The sequence below is a fragment of the Athene noctua genome, chromosome 8 (assembly GCF_965140245.1).
Source record: "Athene noctua chromosome 8, bAthNoc1.hap1.1, whole genome shotgun sequence".
In the NCBI taxonomy this organism is placed as follows: domain Eukaryota; kingdom Metazoa; phylum Chordata; class Aves; order Strigiformes; family Strigidae; genus Athene; species Athene noctua.
Window position 1 is genome coordinate 19,658,322 of NC_134044.1, and position 20,817 is coordinate 19,679,138.

A 20,817-nucleotide genomic window follows, 5' to 3' on the forward strand; every position below is an offset into this window, starting at 1 on the left:
AGGGTGCAGGCAGGGCTTGCCTTCTACTCCCCCCACCCTCCCCGTCGGGCCACCACACTCCCCAAGGGACACTGCACACTGTCCCCATCCCCGCTACCCCAGGATGTCCCTGCAGTGGCACCCAAGGGCTGGCAGCTTGGGCGGCATCGTTTGTTCTCCTCAGCCCCCCAAAGGTCCTCACTCCCTGGCTGCCCCAGGAGGAGGTGGGGAGCATCTTCGGTGAGGCTTGGGCTGGGCTTGCAGCGGGGCCAAGTGACTTGCTCTCTGCCACGGACCCACTTTTCCACACACAAGTGCCCAAACACACCCACACCCACCCAGCGCAGGGCTCTCCGCCACCCAGAGCCCCCAGGAACCACACAGGCACTGCAGACTTCCATAAAATTCCTTAAATAATTTAATTGAAAAAAAGTCTTTCCGTTAAAAAATATTTTTACAAACGCACGCTCGCATTAATTTCCCTTGCTGCTGTTTTTCGCTGTTGCTTTTCTTTCACTATCGAACACAGCTTTCCCCCTACACGTATCTGTATAAAAAGGGAGGTGGCAGGTACAGCATGTGAAGAGCTGCTGGGTGCAGCCCTGGGTGCAAACCAGGCAGTGTGGGGGGCTGAGGCTGGGGGGGTGAGACCCAGGGCTGGCTGCAGCGATGCTGTGTCCTGCCCCATGGGAGCAGGGTGGGCACAGAGAAGGCTGAGAAGAGGGGTTTGTGGTGGGTTTGCTGATTAAAATTAGTAGAAACCCCCCCAAAGCAAAGCCAGGCCGGGATAGAGGGGTTGTGGTGGGGATGTCTGGGGTGTACCGGGGCCAGTGGGACCCCAAACCTTGCAGCTGCAGGAGCCTCACAGCACCCGGTCTGGGGGAGCAAGGGCGGCAGGGGCAGCCCCTGAGATCCACAGCACTTCCAGCCAGGGGGGCTGAGGGGTCAGCAAGCCCAAAACAGGCTCTGACATCTATTTGGCCACCTGCTCTTAAAAGCCTCCCAACACCAGTCTGCTTCGCCTGACCTGGGAGAGGGGGGAGTTCTGCCCAGCGCTGCTGTTTGGGGTCCCACCGTGGGGGGAGCAGGGGAGCAGTCAGGGTGGGGAGCAAACCAGGGTGGGCAGGGCTGGGAAACCCCGGCGGAATGGGGCTGTGGTGTCCCTGGAAGGCAGCATCCCCGACACATCCCGTGGAGGAGGGACGGTGGGATGCGGAGAGCCCGTGCTCTGGGACAGGACCTGCTGCCAGCCGCCCTCCCGGCCTTGTTTACTGTTCCCTGGGGAAGAGGATGGGGTTAATGAGAAACCCAAGGGCAGAGTTTCAAGGAAAGAGGAAAAATAGCACCTGCTTGGCCGGCCCGGGGAGGCAGGGAGCGGGGCTGAGACTAGGGGGGAGCACAGGGGTGCACACCCTTATTTCAGGGAGCACCCGCTTGCTCCTCTGCACCACCAGCAAAGCACCCCTGTAAGCCAGCCAGTGAGGTACACCACAGCTGAGGGGGTGATAGGACCTGAAAGCCCCCAGCACGAGCAACCCCAGGGCCCCCCTCAGCTACTGGGGAGCAATCCCCCCATGGCTGACAGCATGTGGACCCCCCGGCCCCGCTCTCCTGGGGACAGCAGCCCCCAGGGGGGTTACCTTGCTGCCTGCACTGGCGTGCTCCCACCTGGCTCAGCGGCTGCCATTTCATGGCGAGGAGGAGCGAGGCTGGATTCAGGGGTGCCGGTGGCTGTTGCAACACTCCTGCCCGGGGGGGGCGGACTCTGCCTGGGGAGAGTAGAGAACCCGCGGTCTGCAGAGAAGCCCCAGGGGTGCAGGGACCTGCTGGTGGTGGGCCAGGCAGCAAGCACGGCTGCTCCCCGCTTGGTTTTCATGCACGGGAGTGGTTCCCACAGATCCAGTTTGACTTGAGGAGGGGATGGGGGGGAAAAAAAAAGAGCATCTCTGAATTAGATGGAGTTTCACAGCTGGCTCTGCCCTGGGACTTGTAACCTCCACCCTACGCACCCCCGCAGGGGAGCACACCAGGTCCCCGGGCGCTGCAGGGTGGGTACAGCATCGCTGCCCGGCCCGACCCTGCGGGACCACCTGAATACGCAACAAGAGAACTGGGGAGCAGAAAGGGGCACAGAGCCAGCCTGGGGCCAGCCAGGAGGAAGAGGAGGACCCCGGCGGGCAACAAAGCCGCAGGCAGCTGGGCCCATCCAGTGAGAGCGCGATCGAGCAAAGGAAACTCCGGTAAAATTCTTATTGCCTTTATTCTGCCCATTGCCTCACACAGTCCTGCCGGCCAGCACACACCCACGCACGCATGCACACACTCACGCACACTCAGGCACGCTGGGAGTCTCTCCCTCGGCTTGGAGGAACCGGGCTGCAGTGAATCCTCAGGGAAAGGTGAGTGAGTCTTTTGGCAGCAATCACAGCGTGTGTCAGGAGCGGGGCGGCCGCGCCGGCGGCACCCGCTCCTTCTGCATAAAAGAGGAGGCTGGGGGAGGCCAGGCCTCGGCCCCCCGGCGCAGCCCCCGCCCCAGCCCCGCTCTCCGGCCCCTCGGGGGGGAGCGCGGCTGCCGTCGGTCCCGGGGCAGAGGGTCCCTGTGCAAACGTGCTGATGGCCTCGCTCTGCAGTCCAGAGCCGGCCAGGAGAACCAAGAGGGTAAGAGATGTGGAGCCGGGCGCCTGGTCCCCCTCCCTCCCCTTTCTGCTCCCTCTTTTTTTTTTTAATATCTTTTTTTTTCCTCTTTTTTTTTTTCTTTTTTTTTTTTTTGCCTAACTCCCTGCATAGTAAAACTCATGGGGTTTGGGTTCTGGCGTGCAAAGCCAAGAAAGGGAGCGAAGCCTTCCCTTCGGACACGTTCCAGTGCAGACCCTCGGGCAGAGGGGCCGCCAGGGCTGGAGGAGAGGAGTGATTGTCTGGGGCCGATGGCCCCGGCCCTGTCGCCGGCTCAGCCTCCCCCGGCTGCTTCCACGCGGGGACCAGAGTTAGGGAAGGCTTCGGACGTGTCTGACGGACTCAGCGGACGGGTCAACAGTCTGTGGCCTCGGGGAGGGGAGGGAAGTGAAGGCTTGGGGGGAAAACGGGGTGAAAAGAAATCCAAGAAGCAGAACAACTCTTCAAACCGATGAGCACCGAGACAGGGCGGGAAACGGGATGTGCCATCTCTGTCCCATAATCCATCTTCAATATGAAGATGTGTTGCTGCCTTGCCGCTCCAGGACACGGGACGAAAAGCTGGGCTCCCTCTCGGCACGAGTGCCTCCGATCCAGGGAAGGGCAGCCCGTCCCGTCCCGTCCCAGGCGACCGTCCGAGGCAGAGGAGCGCCATGTGAAGGGGGAAACGGGAAGCCGGGCTGCACCGCAAACTGAACCTGGTTGGCAGGTTCCCTCGGTCCGTTCCAATGCAGAGTCCCCTGTGGTCAAACCTGCACCGGGAGCGTCTGGTTCATCTGCAGCCTCATGTCCTGAATGCTGCTCAGGATCTTCTTCTGGTGCCCTGCTAGCGTCACCCCTATCCTCAGCAGGTCTCTGCAAGGAGAAGGTGAAGACTCAGATCTCTGACAGCAGCAACACAAGCACGTGGCCCTGCCCTAGCTAGCTGCTGCCAAGGGGCCCATTCATATTCATTACAGCCCTCTGCCAAGCTCCTGTGTCCCTCTAACAACACAGGGGACTGGATGCTGGATCCCAGACCTTAACTGACTGGGGAAAACCCCACGTGCAGCTCAGCCCTCCACAGGCTCAGACGGGAGGAGCTGGCTGCCAGAGAGATGAGGGACAAGGAACAAAGTGCAGCAGCCCCAGCCCCAACCTTCTCCCTCCTCCGCAAGCAGGGACTTACTCCGCAGTCATCTGCGCCACCAAGTCGAAGGAGGCAAAGCCGGCATTGACAAAGTTCTCCTTGTACCGTCCCATTTTGATGGCATCCAGCCAGTCTCCCACGGTGGTGAAGGTGGTGTAATCCGGGACGGTGCGGTCCAGGAGCGGCTGAGAGATGCTAAAGTGTGAGAGAACCACAGGTCATAAGGAGCAGGGGACAAAAAGGTGTATGTAACTGGAAGTGGGGGAGATTTCTTATCCCTGCCCTCCCACATCTCTAGTCCCAGCCACCCCAGCGTTCCCCAGGCTTGGGGGGAGTCCTGGCTGGAGGCAGGGATGCCACTGACCCAGACTGGACGCTGGCGATGACTTTCAGGCTGGCGGCGTTGCGGATGAGCTTGTCCAGCGTGTTGACAATCTGTGCAAATTTGGGCCGTAGGTTGCGGTCCCGCACCCAACAGTCCAGCATCAGCTGGTGCAGCGCCGTGGGGCAGTCCATGGGGGGTGGCAGGCGGTAATCCTGCTCCACTGCGTTGATCACCTGTGGAGAGATATGCAGAGGCGGGCTGTGAGTCACCTGGGCTCCCACGGGCAGCCCACAGCTCCCCGCTCCCCAGGGAGCACTTACGTCCTGGTTGGACATGTCCCAGTAGGGTCGCTCCCCGTAGGACATCACTTCCCACATGACTATGCCGTAGCTCCACACATCGCTGGCCGAAGTGAATTTGCGGTAGGCAATGGCCTCAGGAGCCGTCCATCGGATTGGGATCTTGCCCCCCTGCAGGGATACACAGCTCCATTATTTAGCACACACCTGAGGTGTCTCCTCCCATCCCCAGACCGGTGGATCCTCCCTGAGTGTCCCCTACCAGGGAGCTGGTGTAGGTGGGGTCAGCCGGGTCGTCCTCCAGAAAGCGAGAGAGCCCAAAGTCGGACACTTTGCAGACCAAGTTGCTGTTGACCAGGATGTTGCGGGCAGCCAGATCTCGATGCACATAGTTCATCTCCGAAAGGTACTTCATGCCAGCAGCGATGCCTCGCAGCATTCCCACCAGCTGGATGACCGTGAACTGCCCGTCGTTCAGCTGCCAGAGGAGAAATCAGAGGGGTTTGCAACACCCCAAATGGACTGGGGAAAGATCCCAATGTGCTGCCACCACCTTTCTCCTCCCTAGAGCTACCCACTCTTCTCCCATCTCATGATGTCTATGCACAGCTTAGCACTGGGGATGCCAGCACGACAATGCAGTGGGATGGAGAAGGAGGGCTCAGACCTTCTGTCCTCTGTGTGCTGCAGCCCCCAGCCCAGGGCAGGAGGGGAAGGATGCTCACCCGGAGGAAGGAGTCAAGTGCGCAGTTCTCCATGAACTCCGTGATGATCATGACAGGGCGGCTCTTGGTTACCACACCCTCCAGGTGGATGATGTTGGGGTGGTCGAACTGGCCCATGATGCTGGCCTCGCTCAGGAAGTCCCGTCGCTGTCGCTCCGTGTAGCCCACCTTCAGTGTCTTGATGGCCACGAAGATCTCGCGGCGGCCAGGCAGCTTCAGGCGGCCACGGCACACCTCACCGAACTCCCCTGTGGTGGGGAAGGGGAGAGGGGGAGGCACGGTGAGCCACGCAGCAGGGTGAGAGGTGGTGGTCTCAGCAGCTGCTGTGCTCAGCCCTGGGACTTGCCTGCTCCAATGACCTCCTCGATTTTGACACAGGAGATGTCAATCTCTTTAGCGAATTCCCGGACGGCTTCATTGGGGTCCTCATAGGTGAAGGGGTCAATGTAGACCTTCATCCCAGGGGTGACTGCAAGGGCAGAGGAGTCATCACCAGAAGGAACACAATATGGGTGACAGATGCCAAGCCAGCCTGGCTGGATGTCAGCCCATCCCTCCTGGTCCCTGGCTAGCAAAGGTTTCCCCTCCTCTTGTGCACAGGGCAGGAATTGGGAGAGGGCAGGCAGAGCCCACTTGCTGGGCTCTCACACTCACCGTATTGCTGCAGCTTCTCCGTGTACTCGGGGTCTGTGCTGTTGCGTTGCTTCCTGCCCAAAGGAGACGAGAGGAGGTGTTCAGTAACCATCCCTTTCCTGATGGGGCAAAGACATTCACTGCCAGCTTCCAAACCCCAGCACAGACAGCATATGCCAGAGAGCTTCCCCTGTGGCAGGCTGTGAGCAGAGCTATCCCTCCACCCAAGGTGCAATGGGAGAAGATTGTGCTGAGGGAGGATGGCAGGAGCCCGGGCAGAGCCCCAGCTGGTTCTGGGGAAGCAGAGATGCACAGTCCTCCCACAGGACCTGTACTCTGATATCCATGTGTGGCAGATCCAGTCCTTTGCTCTCAGACTGGAGCTGCCAGAGCTCTACCCACAGGCAAGGGGGAAAAGCTCTGAGGCAGACACGAGCAACCCCCAAACCGAGCTCTGAACCCCCACTCTCTGCAAAGCCAGTACCTGAAGCAGACGATAGCGATGATCACCACAACGATGACGAATAGCAGCCCTGCAGTGGCTGAACCCACAATCAGTGGCAGCTCCTGGAAAGTCTTGCTGGTGGAGCCTGATGGAGGGAGAGGCAGGAATCAAAGTCAAACTGGGGAAGAAGCATGCATAGTAGGGCTGGGGGATGGAGGCAGCCTGGTCCTGGCACCTACCATCCTCCGCAGTTGTCTGAAACTCCGTGGGGAGGCTATAGCGGCCGTATCCAGCCACCGTGCGAGCCCGGACCTGCACCATGTACCGAGCATTGGCCTTCAGCCCATCCAGCCGCACCGAGTTCTTCTGGCTGGTGACTGTGTTGGCGATGCCATCGCTCTGGCCTTGCTGTAAGGGAGACACATGTGGGTGTCACCTCTGTGAGGCAATACCCCCCTTTTGCTGGCTTCCACATCCCCCAGGCACTCTCTCTGAAGGGCACCCCTGCGCCATGGTGCCAACGGCCAGCCAGGAGGGCTGGAGGAGGGGGAAAGCTGCTCTGCCTCCTGCTTTACCTTCTCTGAGTACTTGATCTCATAGTCAAGAATGATGCCGTTGGGTCTCTCCGGGGGAGTCCACGACAGCGTCATGCTGTTCCCGGTGCTGCTGTGCAGGTGCATTGTAGGCACGGCAGACGGGGCTAGGAAAGAGGGCAGAGGAATTTCTGAGTCATCTGTGCCAGGCTACCCCCTCCACCATCCCGTGTCGGTGTAGGGGATTCTGCCTGGGACCTGCTTGGATAACCTCGGTGGAAAAGCATGGAGAAGCTTTGAGACTGGCCTCCCACAAGTCTCTGTAGGGAGGTGTGATCTCACCATCTTGCAGCCAAGGTGATAAAGGACCAAGGGAAGCCTCAGACATAGCACCGAGGCTACGCTTCACCCCACGCCTAGCTGCAAGCTGGTGTGGGGAAGGGCCCTGCCAGCTCAAACCGGGGCTCCCTCCCCTCCTCCACTTGCCAGGAGCTCCGCGCTCCACCCCACCAACGAGACCCGTGAAATCAGATCAGAGCGCAGCGGCTGGAGATTACCAGCACGCTGGAGCTGTGCCAGAGCGGGTGGAAGTAGGGAACGGCAGAGCACTCAGCTGGCTGCGAAGGTTTGGGCTGGTGCTGAGTCTTCCCAGGCCCACAGGGGAGAAATCTCATTTCCTTCCTCCTGCCTTCACAGCAGGCACAACATCTCTGGGGTAGGTCTAGGAGATCTAGAGCTCTCTGGAGCATCTGCCAACCCTGCCCTTCTCTGCTTGCACGCGTTCTGATCTCATCTCCTCCAGGGACACGCGTTAAACGGAGAGAAGAATTTACCCAGGGGATTAGATGCAGGCGCAGAGAGCCAGTAACACACAGCAGCACAAAGGACTGCAGCCTCCAAGGCTGTCAGGAAGAAATCCCCACTCCACTCTGCGGCGGAGAGCCAGCCCCTGCTCTCTGGCAGCTCCACTGACCTGCCTGGTTGGTGGTGATGTTGACAGAGGCGAAATGGGGAGGGTAGGGGCTCTTGTTGGAGATGCCATTCACGGCCTGGATCTCAAAGGTGTACTGGGTGTGGGCCATCAGGTTGCTGATGTAGATGCGACGCTCGGTGAGGCCGAGCTGGCGCGGCACAAACTCCACGTTGTCGTCGCAGCGGGTGCAGAGGCGCCGCTCCACGCTGCACTTCTTGCAGATGACGTTGTAGAGCAGGTCATCCCGCCCGCCTGTGTCCTGCGGCTCGCTCCACTCCAGCACCAGCGATGTCTCGTTCACATTGGAAATGACGCTGCGGGGGGCAGAGGGGACACCTGCGGGGGGAATGGGGGGGTCAGGGATGCCGTGCCCCCATGCCCCGCTCACCTCTGGCATGGGCACAGTACACACCCCTCGACCCAGATGTGGACCCCTGACACCTCCACAGCTCCCCTCGCCTCCCTCCTTGCCCAGGGCAGGACTCACTGGTGCAGGCACTGTCTGCGGGGTCCGTGTCTGCCCGGAAAAAGCCGTTTCGACACGTGCAAACTGTTGCTGCTCCAGAGGTGGTCCGGCTGTTGGGAGGGCAGGGAGAGCAGGGACCTTCCCCCTGCTTAGACTTGAAGGTTCCAGGGCCACACGCTGGAGGAAGGGAAAACAGACATGAGTTATAAAGTGCACCCAGAAAACATCCACCATCCTCCCCGCCAAGGCTGGGCAGACCCTTCCTTGCTCCCTGCCAAATTTTCCATCAGTGGCTTGAGGACCACAGGCCACCTACAAGCCTTTCCACAGCTGCCAGCTGTGCCCTGGCCAGGCAGGGTGGGCAGGAGCAAGCTGCTGGCACAGGGCAGGGGCACCTGCCAGCACAGGCACAGCCCTGCCCACAAGACACTGAGCTCCTGCAGCAGAACCGGGGCAGCCTGCTGTCAGCAGCTGTATGGGGATCATGGCAGGTCCAGCTAGGAGATCACACTCTCAGTTTTGTCTTTTCACTGCACTTCCTAAGGGTTTTGCCATGCTCCCTTCCCCAGCTTGTTTCCAGGCCCAGCACTCTCCATAGGGTCAGCGATTCATTCTCCACAGAAATAAGGCTGGGAAGAAAAGGACCCCCAGCCCTGCCAGCAGCAGCCCCTGCTCTCTGCCACCCAAAATGCAGCCACTCAGCCCCAAACCTTCCGCCTTGGGCTCTTCAGCCACTCCTCAGCCCCGGGGCAGTGGCACCTCCCGAGGCTGGCTCAAGTGGAGTGCTGAGCGAGATTAAAACATTCTTGCAGGTCCTTGGCTAAAGAGCTGCTTCAGCATCACCGCCACCTCCTACCCCCACTTCCGATCAGGGTCCTTCAAGGAGTCACAAGTCCTGGGATCCGGCCTGGTTGGCACCGCAGGGTGTTTAGTCGTAACGAGGGGCACGTGAAAGGATTAATGGCACTTGAGCCAAGGGGCAGAGCAGCCTCGGGAACCTGACCCATGCCTCGAAATAGCCTGATTTATCTCAGTGCTGCCCCAAGGAAGTGGGTCCTGTGCTCTGTGTTTGCAGCTGGCCAAAGCAGTGAGACATCTGATGGTGCTGGCTCATTTGCCACAGCCAGGGCAGCGTCAGCACTGACAGCCCCAATGGGGGGCACATCCTCCTCACCCCGCCGGGGCTAGGGCAGCTCCTGAGGGCACATAACCCTCCTGGCAGCCCTGTCCCACCTCCCACGCCTGTGGCACATCACCCCGTAAACAGGAGGAGGTTTTCCCAGTGCTTCACCGGGCTGTGGCAAGCGGAAGTTTCCTGCTATGAGGTATCTCCCGACATCCTCGGTGGAAGTTTTCCGGCTAGTTGCAGCCCCACGCGTGGGGTGTGGAGCGCTGCTGAGTCACAATGCTGCCAGGCCAGCCCCGTGGGGACCTGCACACAGCTCCAGGGTGCCATCCTGGCCCCCCAGTTTGTCAAGACACCAAGTGGCAGCCGCTGCAGGGGAGAAGCCCTGCTCTATCGTGGTGGTGCCAGGCAGGGGGACGCATGAACAGCCCCATCACGGGGGAAGGCACCCCGCTGCTGAGGAGGGGACCTGTGGACCGTGCACTCTCCAGCTCCCCTGCCCGGATGGGCGGCAGGAGCTGCTTCCTGCTCCCAGGGCGCGAGCCTTCCGGCAAGGAGACTCTTCTCTGGTCAAAACAGGACCAACCACATGGCTCGACTCGCTCCAGCTCCTTGACCTGAGTTCACCCAGCCTCTGGGCCTTCCCTTTGGAAACGAAAGCTTAGCTCATCCCAACTGCACAGGCTGGAGGGCGAAGGAGTGCGCAGACCTGCTCCTCTGTGAACAATGGAAGCCACCAGCCAGTAGGTCCTGGGCTCCTGTCCCCCCAGCCGGGCCCACCCTTGCCACCACGAAATGAAAAGACGTGGACAGTAGATGCCCAGAGGTAGAGAGCAGCCTCAGCACAGGCAGACCCACCCCAGCCAGAGTCCCGGGCGGTTCAAACTGGGTGGATGCAGATTCACACATAAGGAACCAGATTGCTGAGGAATGAGAGATGACTGAAACCTCTTGGACAGAAACGCTCTGGGCTCAGAAAGCTGCCAAACATGCTTTGGTTATGGACAGGAGCCCAGATCCATCAGGGACAAAACCCCCTGAAAAAACAGGCTTGTTGTGGGGAGAGCAAAGCTGGAGCAACCAGAGCTTTGAAGAGCCCATAGCCCAAGTGTGGCATGGCAGCCGGGGACAGCGAAGTGCTCTGCAAAGGATGCAGGAAGGATGATGGTGCTTGGCCTCCCACATGTTCAGCGCCAGCCGGTTCCCAGTGGGTTACAGGCATGGAGGGGACAGTGACCTGCACTTCCGGACAGGGAAGAAAGGGACAGGCAGAGCCACCCTCGGGCAGCTGCCTGCCATCCCGCAGGAGCGCCCAGCGCAGGCACAAGGGATGAAGGTCATTTCTTCTCGTGCCACCCTGGCAGGGGGGGATGAGCCAGCCCTGTTAAGCAGGGGAAGAGCAGGAGAGGGACCGAGGCCCAGATGCACTCCTGTGTTTAAGTTTCCAACTCTGCTTAATAAATCAGAGCATAAAGACCTTGGTGGCAGCGTGACAGCTCTCAGCCGCCACGTTTGAAGACTGTAACCGAGCTGAAAGCTGATCCCAGGTCCCCAGTGGATAAGCCGCTGTGTCATCTCTTCTCTGCAAGAAACTGCCTGTACAACAACCACTGTCTTGGCCGGCACGCTGGGGAATGAGCCTGGGAGCTCCAGAGCGGGAACGTGACTCCAGCCAGCCAGAGCCGGGCTCCCCTCTCCCCACTGAGAGGTTTGCATAAGCACTTTTCCTGCTTAAGTGTCCTCAAATAAAATAACAACCCTGAACCTCTGCACACAGATCACATCTCCTGGTGCCGGGCTGTGGTCACCTCCGGGAAGAACATGACAGTCACTGACAGCCACAGGATAACAGGTCAGGGAACCGAAACGGAGCTCCCTGGCCTGAAAAGGAGCCGCTGGCTTGATGGGATGGAGATGCAGCTTGGCCTGACAGCGGGGATCGGCTGCGGAGAGGATTTATGCAGGGTGCGGGAAGGAGAAGGGCAGTCATGCAGCCGTGGGGCTGCTGCAAAACTGCCCCTGCACCTTCTACGGGGCATAGCACACCCGGCACGGCACGGCACACGGCATGGCACCCACTGCTGGCCATCCGGTTGCTTCTGGCAGCCCCTCCAGGATTCTCATCAGTTGCTCACCTCTGGGGCCTGATCCTGCCTTGCAGAGCTGCAGCACAGGGCTGGGGGAAGAGGAGGGCACTTCCCAAATTCAACCCCCACCCCAGTGAATAAAGTCCAAGGGAGGGAGCCGAAAAAAACACCGAAATAAAACCTTCCTGGCAGCAGCAGAGAGCAGTGACTCATCCGGCAGGCAGCCTCCATTACTGCATGGGATGAGGGCAAGCACGAACGAACCCTGTGTGCATCCCCAAAACTTCGAGGTCCCCTCCCTTGGGAAAGGGAGGGAGAAAAAGTCCACAGCATATCAGGAAATACCAGCCCCAAACTACCCTGTTTCTGGTCTCAATTGCTTTCCCATCCACACGAGGCTATTCCAGCCCAGGTAGCATCCTTCCAGTATTTCTCTGCCTGTAGGACTGAAGCAGAACGCCTTACTTGAGCCTAGATAAATTAAACCGATCACATCCCTTTGTCCAGCAACCCTGTAATTTCTTTAAAGGCAGCAATCGAGTTTGCCTGGGACGATCTGTGTTTTATGAACCTGCACGGCTCGCTCCCTTCCCGCTTTCGTAAGCGGCTGCAGATGGATTAGAGCTGTGGAAGCAACAGCCTGGCTACAGCCGAGGCGGTAACTCTCTTTTTAAGTCTCTCTTAAAAGGCACTTGATTTTTTTTTTTTTAAAAATATCACCCTTTGGGTGGAAATATTTCACGCTAATGCAGTCCAAAAGTGAATGGAGTAAATTTGAAGGGGAGAGAAAGGAAAGAGCCCTCAGGGTTTTGAACAGTGGCATCCAAAGAACAGGCGGGAAAACAATTTTATTTTTTTTTAAACGGAAAAAAAAAATTTCAATAAGCAAAGCTGCCTCTCAAGCCACAGCGGGTCACAGGCAGGACGGCAGGGGCAGATTTCCTCGACTGTGTTACAAGTAACCCATTGTGGAGCTGCCTGGCTGTAAACCCGCGGCTCTCCCCTGCCTGCACTGCTGAGCTGCCTTTGATCTGGAAGCCCAGGCAATTAATAGCAGGCAGTTTCACTTCCTGGGTTTCATGCAGCAAGCCCATGTTGCAATGCAAAGCTGCAAACAGTTGGCAAGTGCAATGCTTGCTTGGCATATTTTTTTTTTTTTTTTTAATTCGGGGTGATGTTTCCATTAGTCACTGATTGCAAGGGAAATTTATTTTTGCAAAAAATCAGATTTTGGCCCCAGCATGACCTGCTGTCACCTACTGACTGTGCCCAAACATACAGCACCTCGTGCCATCAGAAAAAGGACATAAAAAACGCTGAGAAATGGGCCTGAGGAGAGTGTGGTGTCACACTCCACTGTCTCCCCATGGGCTTTGACGGACTGGGTGCCCATCGACTGCACCACACTCCCCCAGTCCCCCTCCTGAGCACGGTGTAGGCTCTGGGGGCACCGTGGCCACTCTTCAGGACCGCCCTACGGACATCGAGGGCCATGTGAGGAGGGGGCTTGCTGCTAGTCCTGGCACCAAACCAGCTAGACCTCAAACCTTTCTGTCAAACTTTGGGTGAAGCCAGCAACGTGAAGGGTGCAAACCATGGTAAATCTGATGTGGGGAGCACATGCCCAGGAGCAATTTTGGGGAGGTGCCGCATGCTGAGCTGCTCTGCGCTGGGAGCCCTGCACTGCTCGAGGGAAACTCCCACTGCCTGCCTGCGCAACGCGGGGAGTGCCTCGATACCAAAGCTCCGGAACGGTTTGGGTGCTCACAAACCAAAAGGAGAAGGGACAGGGCTGGGGGAAAGGCTGAATCCCAGAGGATTCAAGGTTCAGGGTGCAAGAGGGTGAAGGCAGTGCACCCCTGCTTGCAGAGGCATGTGGGAGTCTTCATCCTCCCCCTGGCCAGCAGCTCCTCTTCGTCCTGCAAGAGCTGCCTCTGCAGCTCTGTGTGGCGGCAAGCGTGTGGGAAGCGGCACAACCCCCAGAAGGGCCGTGTGCTAATTAAATAAAGATAATGAGGCTGAGAATGAGATGCCAAATCAATGCTGTGGCAACTCAGGACTAGAGCGCCAGATACCAGCCTGGCGTATCGCATTACAAAGCATGCCAAAGAAACTGCCTTCAGCCGGGCGGGATGAGCCCTCAGCTCCCGAGGGACCAGGATACAAGCTGCATTGTAACAGGTCTGAATGCGAGGTCTAATCCTGGCTCTGGATGGAGATAAAGAGGAGGAGGAGGAGGAGGAGATCTTCAAAGACCACTGAAAGTCTGGGGAAAGGGGGAGATTTACAACAGGGCTTATCCCATCTAAGCAGTAACTGGGTATTGTTATTTATTAAAATGCCATCTGGCACTCCGGAGCGCTCCTCGCTCGCGCGGTGAAGCCTCAGCGGCTCCCTGGGGCGGGAATGCCGAAACGCCAGCTCTGCAGGGCTGCATCCGCACCTCTCCCCGCGCCATGGGGGCCGAGAGCCTTCTTGGCGGTGCCGGGCTGCTGAAAAGGGGTAAGGAAACATCTAGCCGAGAGCAGAAAAGGGAGCTGCAGCTCCAGCTTCTCCCAGCCCTACTTCAGCTGTTTCCACTTAAAACACACGATCATATGGCGGAAAATCTGATCCTACAAGCACAGAGCAACTTTCCCAGAGAAACGTGAGGACACCGCCGCTTCTGCCCAGCGAGAGGGCAGGCTGCCGGATGGAGACGTGCCCGCAGCTCAGTGTGGCTTCCCTGTGTGCTGGGGAAAAAGCCAGGGCTTGGGGGGAAATCAAAGACACTGGGAGAGCCACCACGTGAGTGTCTGCCTGGCTGCAGGGGGCAGAGAGGGGACCTCGCCCTGGGGCTGCAGCCATGCCCTGAGCCCGACCCGAGGAGCCCCTTGTCATCATACCTTGGGGTACCCCTCCTCGGCACAGCCCAGATGTTGGCTGGAAATGGTGTTGCCTTGTGCCCAAACCCCACTCCCTGCTGGGAAAGAGCAAACCCCCTGTATGGTCTAACATCTTCCAGTTCAAGCAAGAGGGAAACCAGCTCCCCAGGAGCGGGGACCCTAGCACACTTTTAAGCGTGGCTTCTTCACCCAGCGATGGATGCCTGGCACGGGTGTCCATCTGCCCCAGGAGGAGCCAGATCGGCTGCTCACAAGACGGATGCAGGGGGCCAGCACACCGAAGTCGGGTCTGTGCTGGCACTGATGGTGCTGGAGGCTTCCCAGCAGAGCTGTGGCCCCGTGGAGGCTGAGCTCTCCCTGACCAGCCACAGCAGCATGGCTGACAGCTATGCTGCTCCCAAAGCCAGCGGAGAGGCCGGCCTGGCCTGAGCCCCACGTCATGGGCTGTCCCAAATCGCATCGTCCCTGCCAAGAGCAAAGGGCCGGCGCCAAGCATCCCGTCATCGGCAAGTACGAGGCATCCAGTGCTGGGGGCCCAGCCGGCATCCTGCTCCCTGCACAACACCTCCAGCCAAGGGGAGCGGCAACCTTTCTGGCTAAACCCCAGCCACCCCAGGGCAGGGTCCTGTGTGCCAGAAGTGGCTCCCAAAGACAAAATCACACCAAGGGAGAGCAACATCCATCTGGGAAGATTTTTTCTTTATCAACACACCAAACCTGGGGTGAAAGAGCAACACCAAAGCTGTTGTGGAAGAGCATGGCAGCTGCAGGACCCACACAGGACTCGTGGCTCTCCATCCCCTATATCTCCATGTGCAGAATGCTCTTCCCTCTCCTCCAAGCAGGGACAGGGAGCTTTGGCTCCCCTGCCTTCATGCTGCTCCCCACCCTCCCTGCTGCAAACCCTCAGTGCTGGCAGGGGAAGGCAAACATCCCCACAGCTTCTCCCACAGCCAATGCAGCGGGGCCCTGCTCACCACTGGCGTTTCCAAGTGCCTCTGCACAAGCAGCGTGAAATCACACTTGCCAGGAACAATTATTTGCCCCAGCCACAAGCGCCGCAGGAGGGAGAGAGGGGAGATGCTGGACATGGCAGCAGGGGCAAGAGGGAGGTTTAAATGTGCTGGATCCCTGCTGAGGACCACGCCCGGAGCTGTGGATCCCAGCGAGGACATGCATCCCGCAGAGGACAGCACTGGCAGATGTTAACCTGCGTGTCACGGCAGACAACGTGCCAGTCTGGACCATGAAGGCTTTAAGGCTTCCAGATGCTGAGTCAAACTGCAGACCAGTCCTCTGAGATACAACCCTGCTACCTCTGCAGGGAGCCTGCCCAGCTCCCAAGCCTCCGAAAACAGATTGAGCTCAATGCAAAACCACCTCAGCATCAATGTGCCCGCAGGGACAAGAGCCACGGTCACTCCACCACGCGCGTACCTTGGCACTGGGTATCCTTCATGGTCGGCTCATATCCAGCAGCACACGTACATGCTCCCACAGGTACCATCCACTCGCCGTCACCGTTGCAGTACAGCTTCAGAGGTACAGACACCTCCACTGCGTTGGGGATGCAGGTGCCCGGTGCGATGACTAGAGAGGTGGGCTCAGCCCCTGTTAAAGTCTCCGGGAAGACAGCAAAGCCAGCAATGGTGTTGGAGCATTTCTTGTAGAAAGCCCGGACGGAGATGAGAGACATGCAGGCTCCCAGGTCTTGGAAGGCCAGGTAAAAGCCATTCTTGGAGAGAGGGCCAAAGCTGCGCACCTTGGTGTTCACCCGGCCAGACTCCAGCTTGGAGAAGCTCTCGTCTGGGGCAATTGTATCCACTTTGATATAGGGGTTCTCCATCCAGAAAGGGCTATTTGCAGAGGCAGAATCTGTATCCGACTCATAATAGAAGAGATTGAAGGTCTCTTTGCAGGAGCCGGGGATGTTGGGGATACTGTTGCAGTCCCGCACAGTGAACTTCAGCTCCACATAGACACGCTGGACGTCCTGGCGCTGGATGAATTTGGTGCGAAGCCAGTTGTTCTGGTTGGCCTCCCGCACATTGCACACCTGGTATGTGCGGATGGGGTTCATGGCCTCATCATAACCGCTGACTTCTTCCCACTGCAAGCAAGAGGGGAGCAGGTTAGACCCCCAACTGGGGAGATCAGGGCCACGGACACATCGCGAATCGCACAGGGTGGGGGGGGACCAGGCAACAGGGAAGAGCAGCAGCTGCACCTCCACCCATCCCAACCCTCCTGGTCATCAAAGTGACTAAGAGCAACCTGGGCCAGGGACCACAGCACTCCCGCTCCGCCGACACGGAGTCAGGAGGAGATGCTTTCATGAGGCAAGAGGAGAAGCACGGGAGGGAAGGGGGAAGACGCAGCCAGCTCCGCGAAGGTGCTGGCAAGCAGCCCTGATTCTCATGGGGCTGGGGCCAGCCGTGCCCTTTGGAGGTCAGGACCGGGGTTGGCTCCAGACTTACCCCCGTCTCCGGATGAGTTGTCCATGCCAACTCAGAGGTCACCCACTTCGTGTCCATCAGGGTCTCTGGAGAGAGAGGGAGGAGAGAAAGAAGTAATTGGAGACGAAGGCCAAGATTAGAGGGAAAAAAAACAGGAGGAGTGGGGGAGAGGAGAGTCAAGCCTGACATTTCTGCGGAAAACAGCAACTTGGGGGGTGAGACGTGGTGGGAGGAGGGGGGAGCGGCGCAGACAGACTCCAGATTTCTCTTCTCCCGTCAGGAGAACAGGAAGAGAGAGGCGTCCCCGGAGAGCCACGCCAGAGTGGGGAAGCGGCAAGATGAGGAGCTGGCCAGGTGGTGAAGGGGGGACGGGGACAGGCTGCCATCCCGGCCACCAACACAGCCAGCCATGCCTCTTGGCCAGTGTGGGGGGTGCCAGAGGAGGGAGACCATGCACCCCTGTCTGCGCCCTCCCCCTCTGCTTTGGCAGGGCGCGTATTTACTGTGGCTGGGGTTGAAAGGGCCCGTTCCCATGACAGGGCGGTGCGGGCCAGGCAGGTTTATCCAGAGGAGGAGGGACTGGCAGGCTGCTCTCCCAGAGACGCCCCACATCACTCATTTTACAAGAGGGGAGAAGAATTTGACCGTCTGGCCAACATTCCTGGAGCAGACTACAAGACAAACCACCCCGGCAGCATTCCCCAAACAGCCCCAGCCCCAGCCTTGGGGGAGCGAGACGCTTGTCTGGGAAGAGCTGCAATTGCAGGCAGCTGTCCCTAATCCCAGTCAGAGCCGCATGGCTCCGCGCAAGCACCACGCACAAAAACCGGGAGTGAAATGCAAGGATGGAGAATGACAATGTGCTCTGGGACTGGGGCCAACGGTCCCTCTGTGGGCTGCTGGCTCTGTGACCTCCACTCCAGGGATGGCCCCGTAGGCTGTCTGGAGGGGAGGAAGCGCTCCTGGGGTCTTCCGGCCCCTCTCCTGCCCAAGGGGGTTTTGGGGCACGGGGCATACAAATGCCAGAGCTGGGCAATAGCCCCCCTGCAGACCTCGGTGTGCTCAGAGGGGCTTTGGTGCCTTCCCTGAGCAGGGCCCACGACCAGCTCCAAAACTCCTCCCTGCTGAGGGCATCCCCCTTCCCGGCTGCAGGCATGGCCCCATCCCAGGCCCCACACAGCTCCCCAAGGGCTGTCTAACCGTCTGTCCATCCCTCAGCCCAACTAGTCCTGAGACGCAGGGCTGAGAGCTGTGGCTCTTCAGTCCCCAGAGCTGGCAGCCGGCTGGGAGCCACTTGCTCTCGATGGCTGGGACACAGAACACACCAGGGCAGCTCGGCCATGTCAGACACCACGGCTCAGCCCTGGAAGAGAGTTTCAGCTTCTTTCCTTCCACCCCAGGAAAACCACAGGCTGACCCAGCCAGGGAGGAAGCGCTGAGAGGAAGGAAACATTCACACGTCGCAGGGTTTCAGATGAAGCCCAGCTGGAGGTAAACACCTTCCTCCTGCATCCCACCCTGGGGAGACCCGCCAGCAGCTCCTGAGCCAGCACCCATGGGCAGGCCAGGAGCACAGGCTGCAAGTGCCACCGTGGCACCGATAAACATCTGGGGACACATGGGCTCTCTGGCCCGCCTTGCCATTTGCCAGGATCCCAGCCTGGCCGGCAAGCCTGCCTCTCTCCCAGGCTGTGCACGTGGAGCAAACATAAACACAGTCCTGTCGTGGGGTGGTGGCAACAGCAGTGGACACAGCACCGGGGACAGAGCAAGGAAAATCCCTCATGGTGCCAGCTTTTCCGCTGAGAGAGGGTCAGGGGAGCAGCATCTACAACAGGAAGGACAAACCGACACCAGCTCATTTGCAAATAGAAGCGCAGAGGTAGTTATTTGGCGGCGGTCATTTGCTGTTTCTCAAAAACACAAGCTAAGGCCCCCTGCCAAGTGGGTAATGCAGGGGGGCTCAAGACTCGGACTTCAGGAGGCCTGGGGCATAGAACGTGCAGGATGGGGCTGGAGGCATGGGGCAGCCTCTGCCCTGTCCTACGGGCCCAGGGGATGCAGCAAACTTCCATCTCTCTCCCATCCCCTTCCCCACAGCATCAGCTACCAACCACCAGCAGTGGCTGGAGCGTGGCTCTGCACAGCCACGAGACCTCCCCGAGATGCTGCCGCGCTCCCCCAACCCTTACACCGGGGGGCTCCCAGAGACGGCTGCTGGTGCCAGGCCATGGGGGAGCAGGTTGCAGAGCTGGGCAGCTCATACCTCTCCGAGGGACGGGCCCCACACTCCGGCTGCCCTAATAAGGGCACAGCGGTGCTGTGCGAGGGCCCAGGCACGCCGCACTGGCGGCGGAGCGGAGCCAAACGCGCTCGGCGCTGACAGTGTGCCAGGCTGCCAAGTCCTGGCGTAGAGAGCCCACATGGGTCTGGCCAGGCAGCTGGGTGGGTGTTTCTGTAGGAGGGCTAGACCTGGCTGGAGGAGTGGGGAAGGGGTGCCCTGCATGCTCAGGGCTGGGGTTGGTGCGGGCGAGCGGCTGTGGTAGTGAGTCAGGCCAGGGAGATGGAGATCTGGGTGGCAGGGTGTGCCCACGAGCAGGGCAGCACAAGGATCCCCACAGCCAGTCACAGCAGAGCCAGGCTGACCTGACTGTGTGGGCATCCCTGCTCTTGAGATGGGAGGGGAGTTTTGCTCCCCAAAACTGCCCAAGGCGTACGGGAACTCCCCTGCGTGCCAGCATGCCCCATGCAGGCAGCCCCTGCCATGCTGGCCCAGCCCCAGGACAGGGCATGTGAGCAGCCGTCCCCTCCGACAGCAACCTTCCCCGTGAGCGCTGGCCTCGGACAGGAGACTCACTGCCTGCATCCTAATTTGGCAGCATCTGCCATCTGACCGGCAGAGGGAAAAAACCTGACAAAGCCAAGCCGGCCGCTGGCGCAAGAGCCACGTAAACCACACAGAGAGAGCGGGGAGGGGAAATAATAAAATCACTGAGCAACTCAGCTAAAAAAACCAGACTGAGTGCAGAGGGCAGCGGGGGTTTCCTGCAGCCGTGGGAGTGAGCGGGGCTCGGAGGGGGTCAGCAGAGTTCCCCAGCCCCTCGCAGCCCACTGCTGTGAAGGTCATGGGCAGAGGGCCCCGAGGGCTGCTGCACTGCGTGGTCCTGGGGCCGGTGGTGACATGCTGAGCCAAGCCGGTTGCAGCCGAGCCACAGAAACCGCTCTCTGCCCTTAAAGCTGCCGCAGAGATCTCACAGCAGCCTGGCACCAAACATGTGTCCTTTCTTCAGCAGACACCAGGGCACACTAAGCGCTGGCCCCCCATGAAAGGGCACGTACTAGTGTCCAGGGCTCAGGGGATGGGCAAACACCGGGGTTCAGCCAGGAGTAGCTGGCTGCTCTCTGCCTTTGGCATGCAGTGGGCTCGGAGGCAGCACTGATGGTTTCCTGGCTCAGTTCAGGTTTGCAGGTACTTCGGAGGGACGTGAACAATGTCAGGGCTGGCAGAGTGGTGAGTCAAAGCCACCTCAATCCCGCACACCACAGCAAGAGCCTGGTCCCATTAGTCAAGGGGAAATTGGCTACCAATTTCGCCAGCTTGGGGAAGTCACCCTAAGGCTTGCTTTATCACTGTCTGCAGCACTGGGGAGTTGTCCTCTCTTTACCTTCACCTTGGCAAAGGCAAGGGATGCAGCAGGAGCCTTGCTACACTCAGTGAGTGCAGCAGGCCATGGTCAACCCCACAAAAGCGGGATTTCCATAGCAGAGTGGGATCCTGGGGCAGGGAAAGAGCCTTCGCTCCTTGAACAGGGCTGTGAGCATCGCTCCGGCTGCCTCCTCCTCACCCTGCAAAAATCTCCTCCAAGTGCACCCCAAGCTGCAAAGAACAGGACTCTCCTGCCAGCAGCCCTCCCATCACCTCTGCAGAGTCCCAGCAGTTCGCTGGCTGTTTGAAGCCCTGGCGAGGACCCATCTGGAGCCGGGGACCTCTTCCTCCCCACACAGGGGCTCAGGAATGCAGTGTGCACGGTCTGAGGCCAGTGAAAACGTTTGAACTCCCCCCCTAAGAGGCCCAGAGAGCCC

The 20,817-nt window shown here is 59.4% G+C and overlaps 1 protein-coding gene across 2 annotated transcripts in view; it reads right to left on the minus strand.

The window, feature by feature from the left end:
- Positions 1 to 428: 428 nt before the first annotated feature.
- The window catches only part of EPHB3 (EPH receptor B3), a 30,008-nt gene continuing 9,619 nt past the window's right edge, over positions 429 to 20,817 (minus strand). Inside the window, exons 2-16 of one of the 2 annotated variants that reach the window (XM_074912826.1) lie at positions 16,756 to 16,820; positions 15,716 to 16,388; positions 8,202 to 8,357; positions 7,715 to 8,050; positions 6,784 to 6,908; positions 6,448 to 6,616; positions 6,248 to 6,353; positions 5,785 to 5,837; positions 5,477 to 5,599; positions 5,131 to 5,378; positions 4,668 to 4,883; positions 4,427 to 4,576; positions 4,146 to 4,339; positions 3,821 to 3,976; positions 429 to 3,507 (exon numbers count right to left, since the gene is read on the minus strand). In XM_074912826.1, the coding sequence (XP_074768927.1) occupies positions 3,399 to 3,507; positions 3,821 to 3,976; positions 4,146 to 4,339; positions 4,427 to 4,576; positions 4,668 to 4,883; positions 5,131 to 5,378; positions 5,477 to 5,599; positions 5,785 to 5,837; positions 6,248 to 6,353; positions 6,448 to 6,616; positions 6,784 to 6,908; positions 7,715 to 8,050; positions 8,202 to 8,357; positions 15,716 to 16,388; positions 16,756 to 16,812 (2,871 nt within the window). In that variant the 5' untranslated portion in view covers positions 16,813 to 16,820 and the 3' untranslated portion in view covers positions 429 to 3,398. Of the gene's footprint in view, positions 3,508 to 3,820; positions 3,977 to 4,145; positions 4,340 to 4,426; positions 4,577 to 4,667; positions 4,884 to 5,130; positions 5,379 to 5,476; positions 5,600 to 5,784; positions 5,883 to 6,247; positions 6,354 to 6,447; positions 6,617 to 6,783; positions 6,909 to 7,714; positions 8,051 to 8,201; positions 8,358 to 15,715; positions 16,389 to 16,755; positions 16,821 to 20,817 lie in introns of both variants that reach the window. The other variant, XM_074912825.1, reaches the window with a different exon arrangement.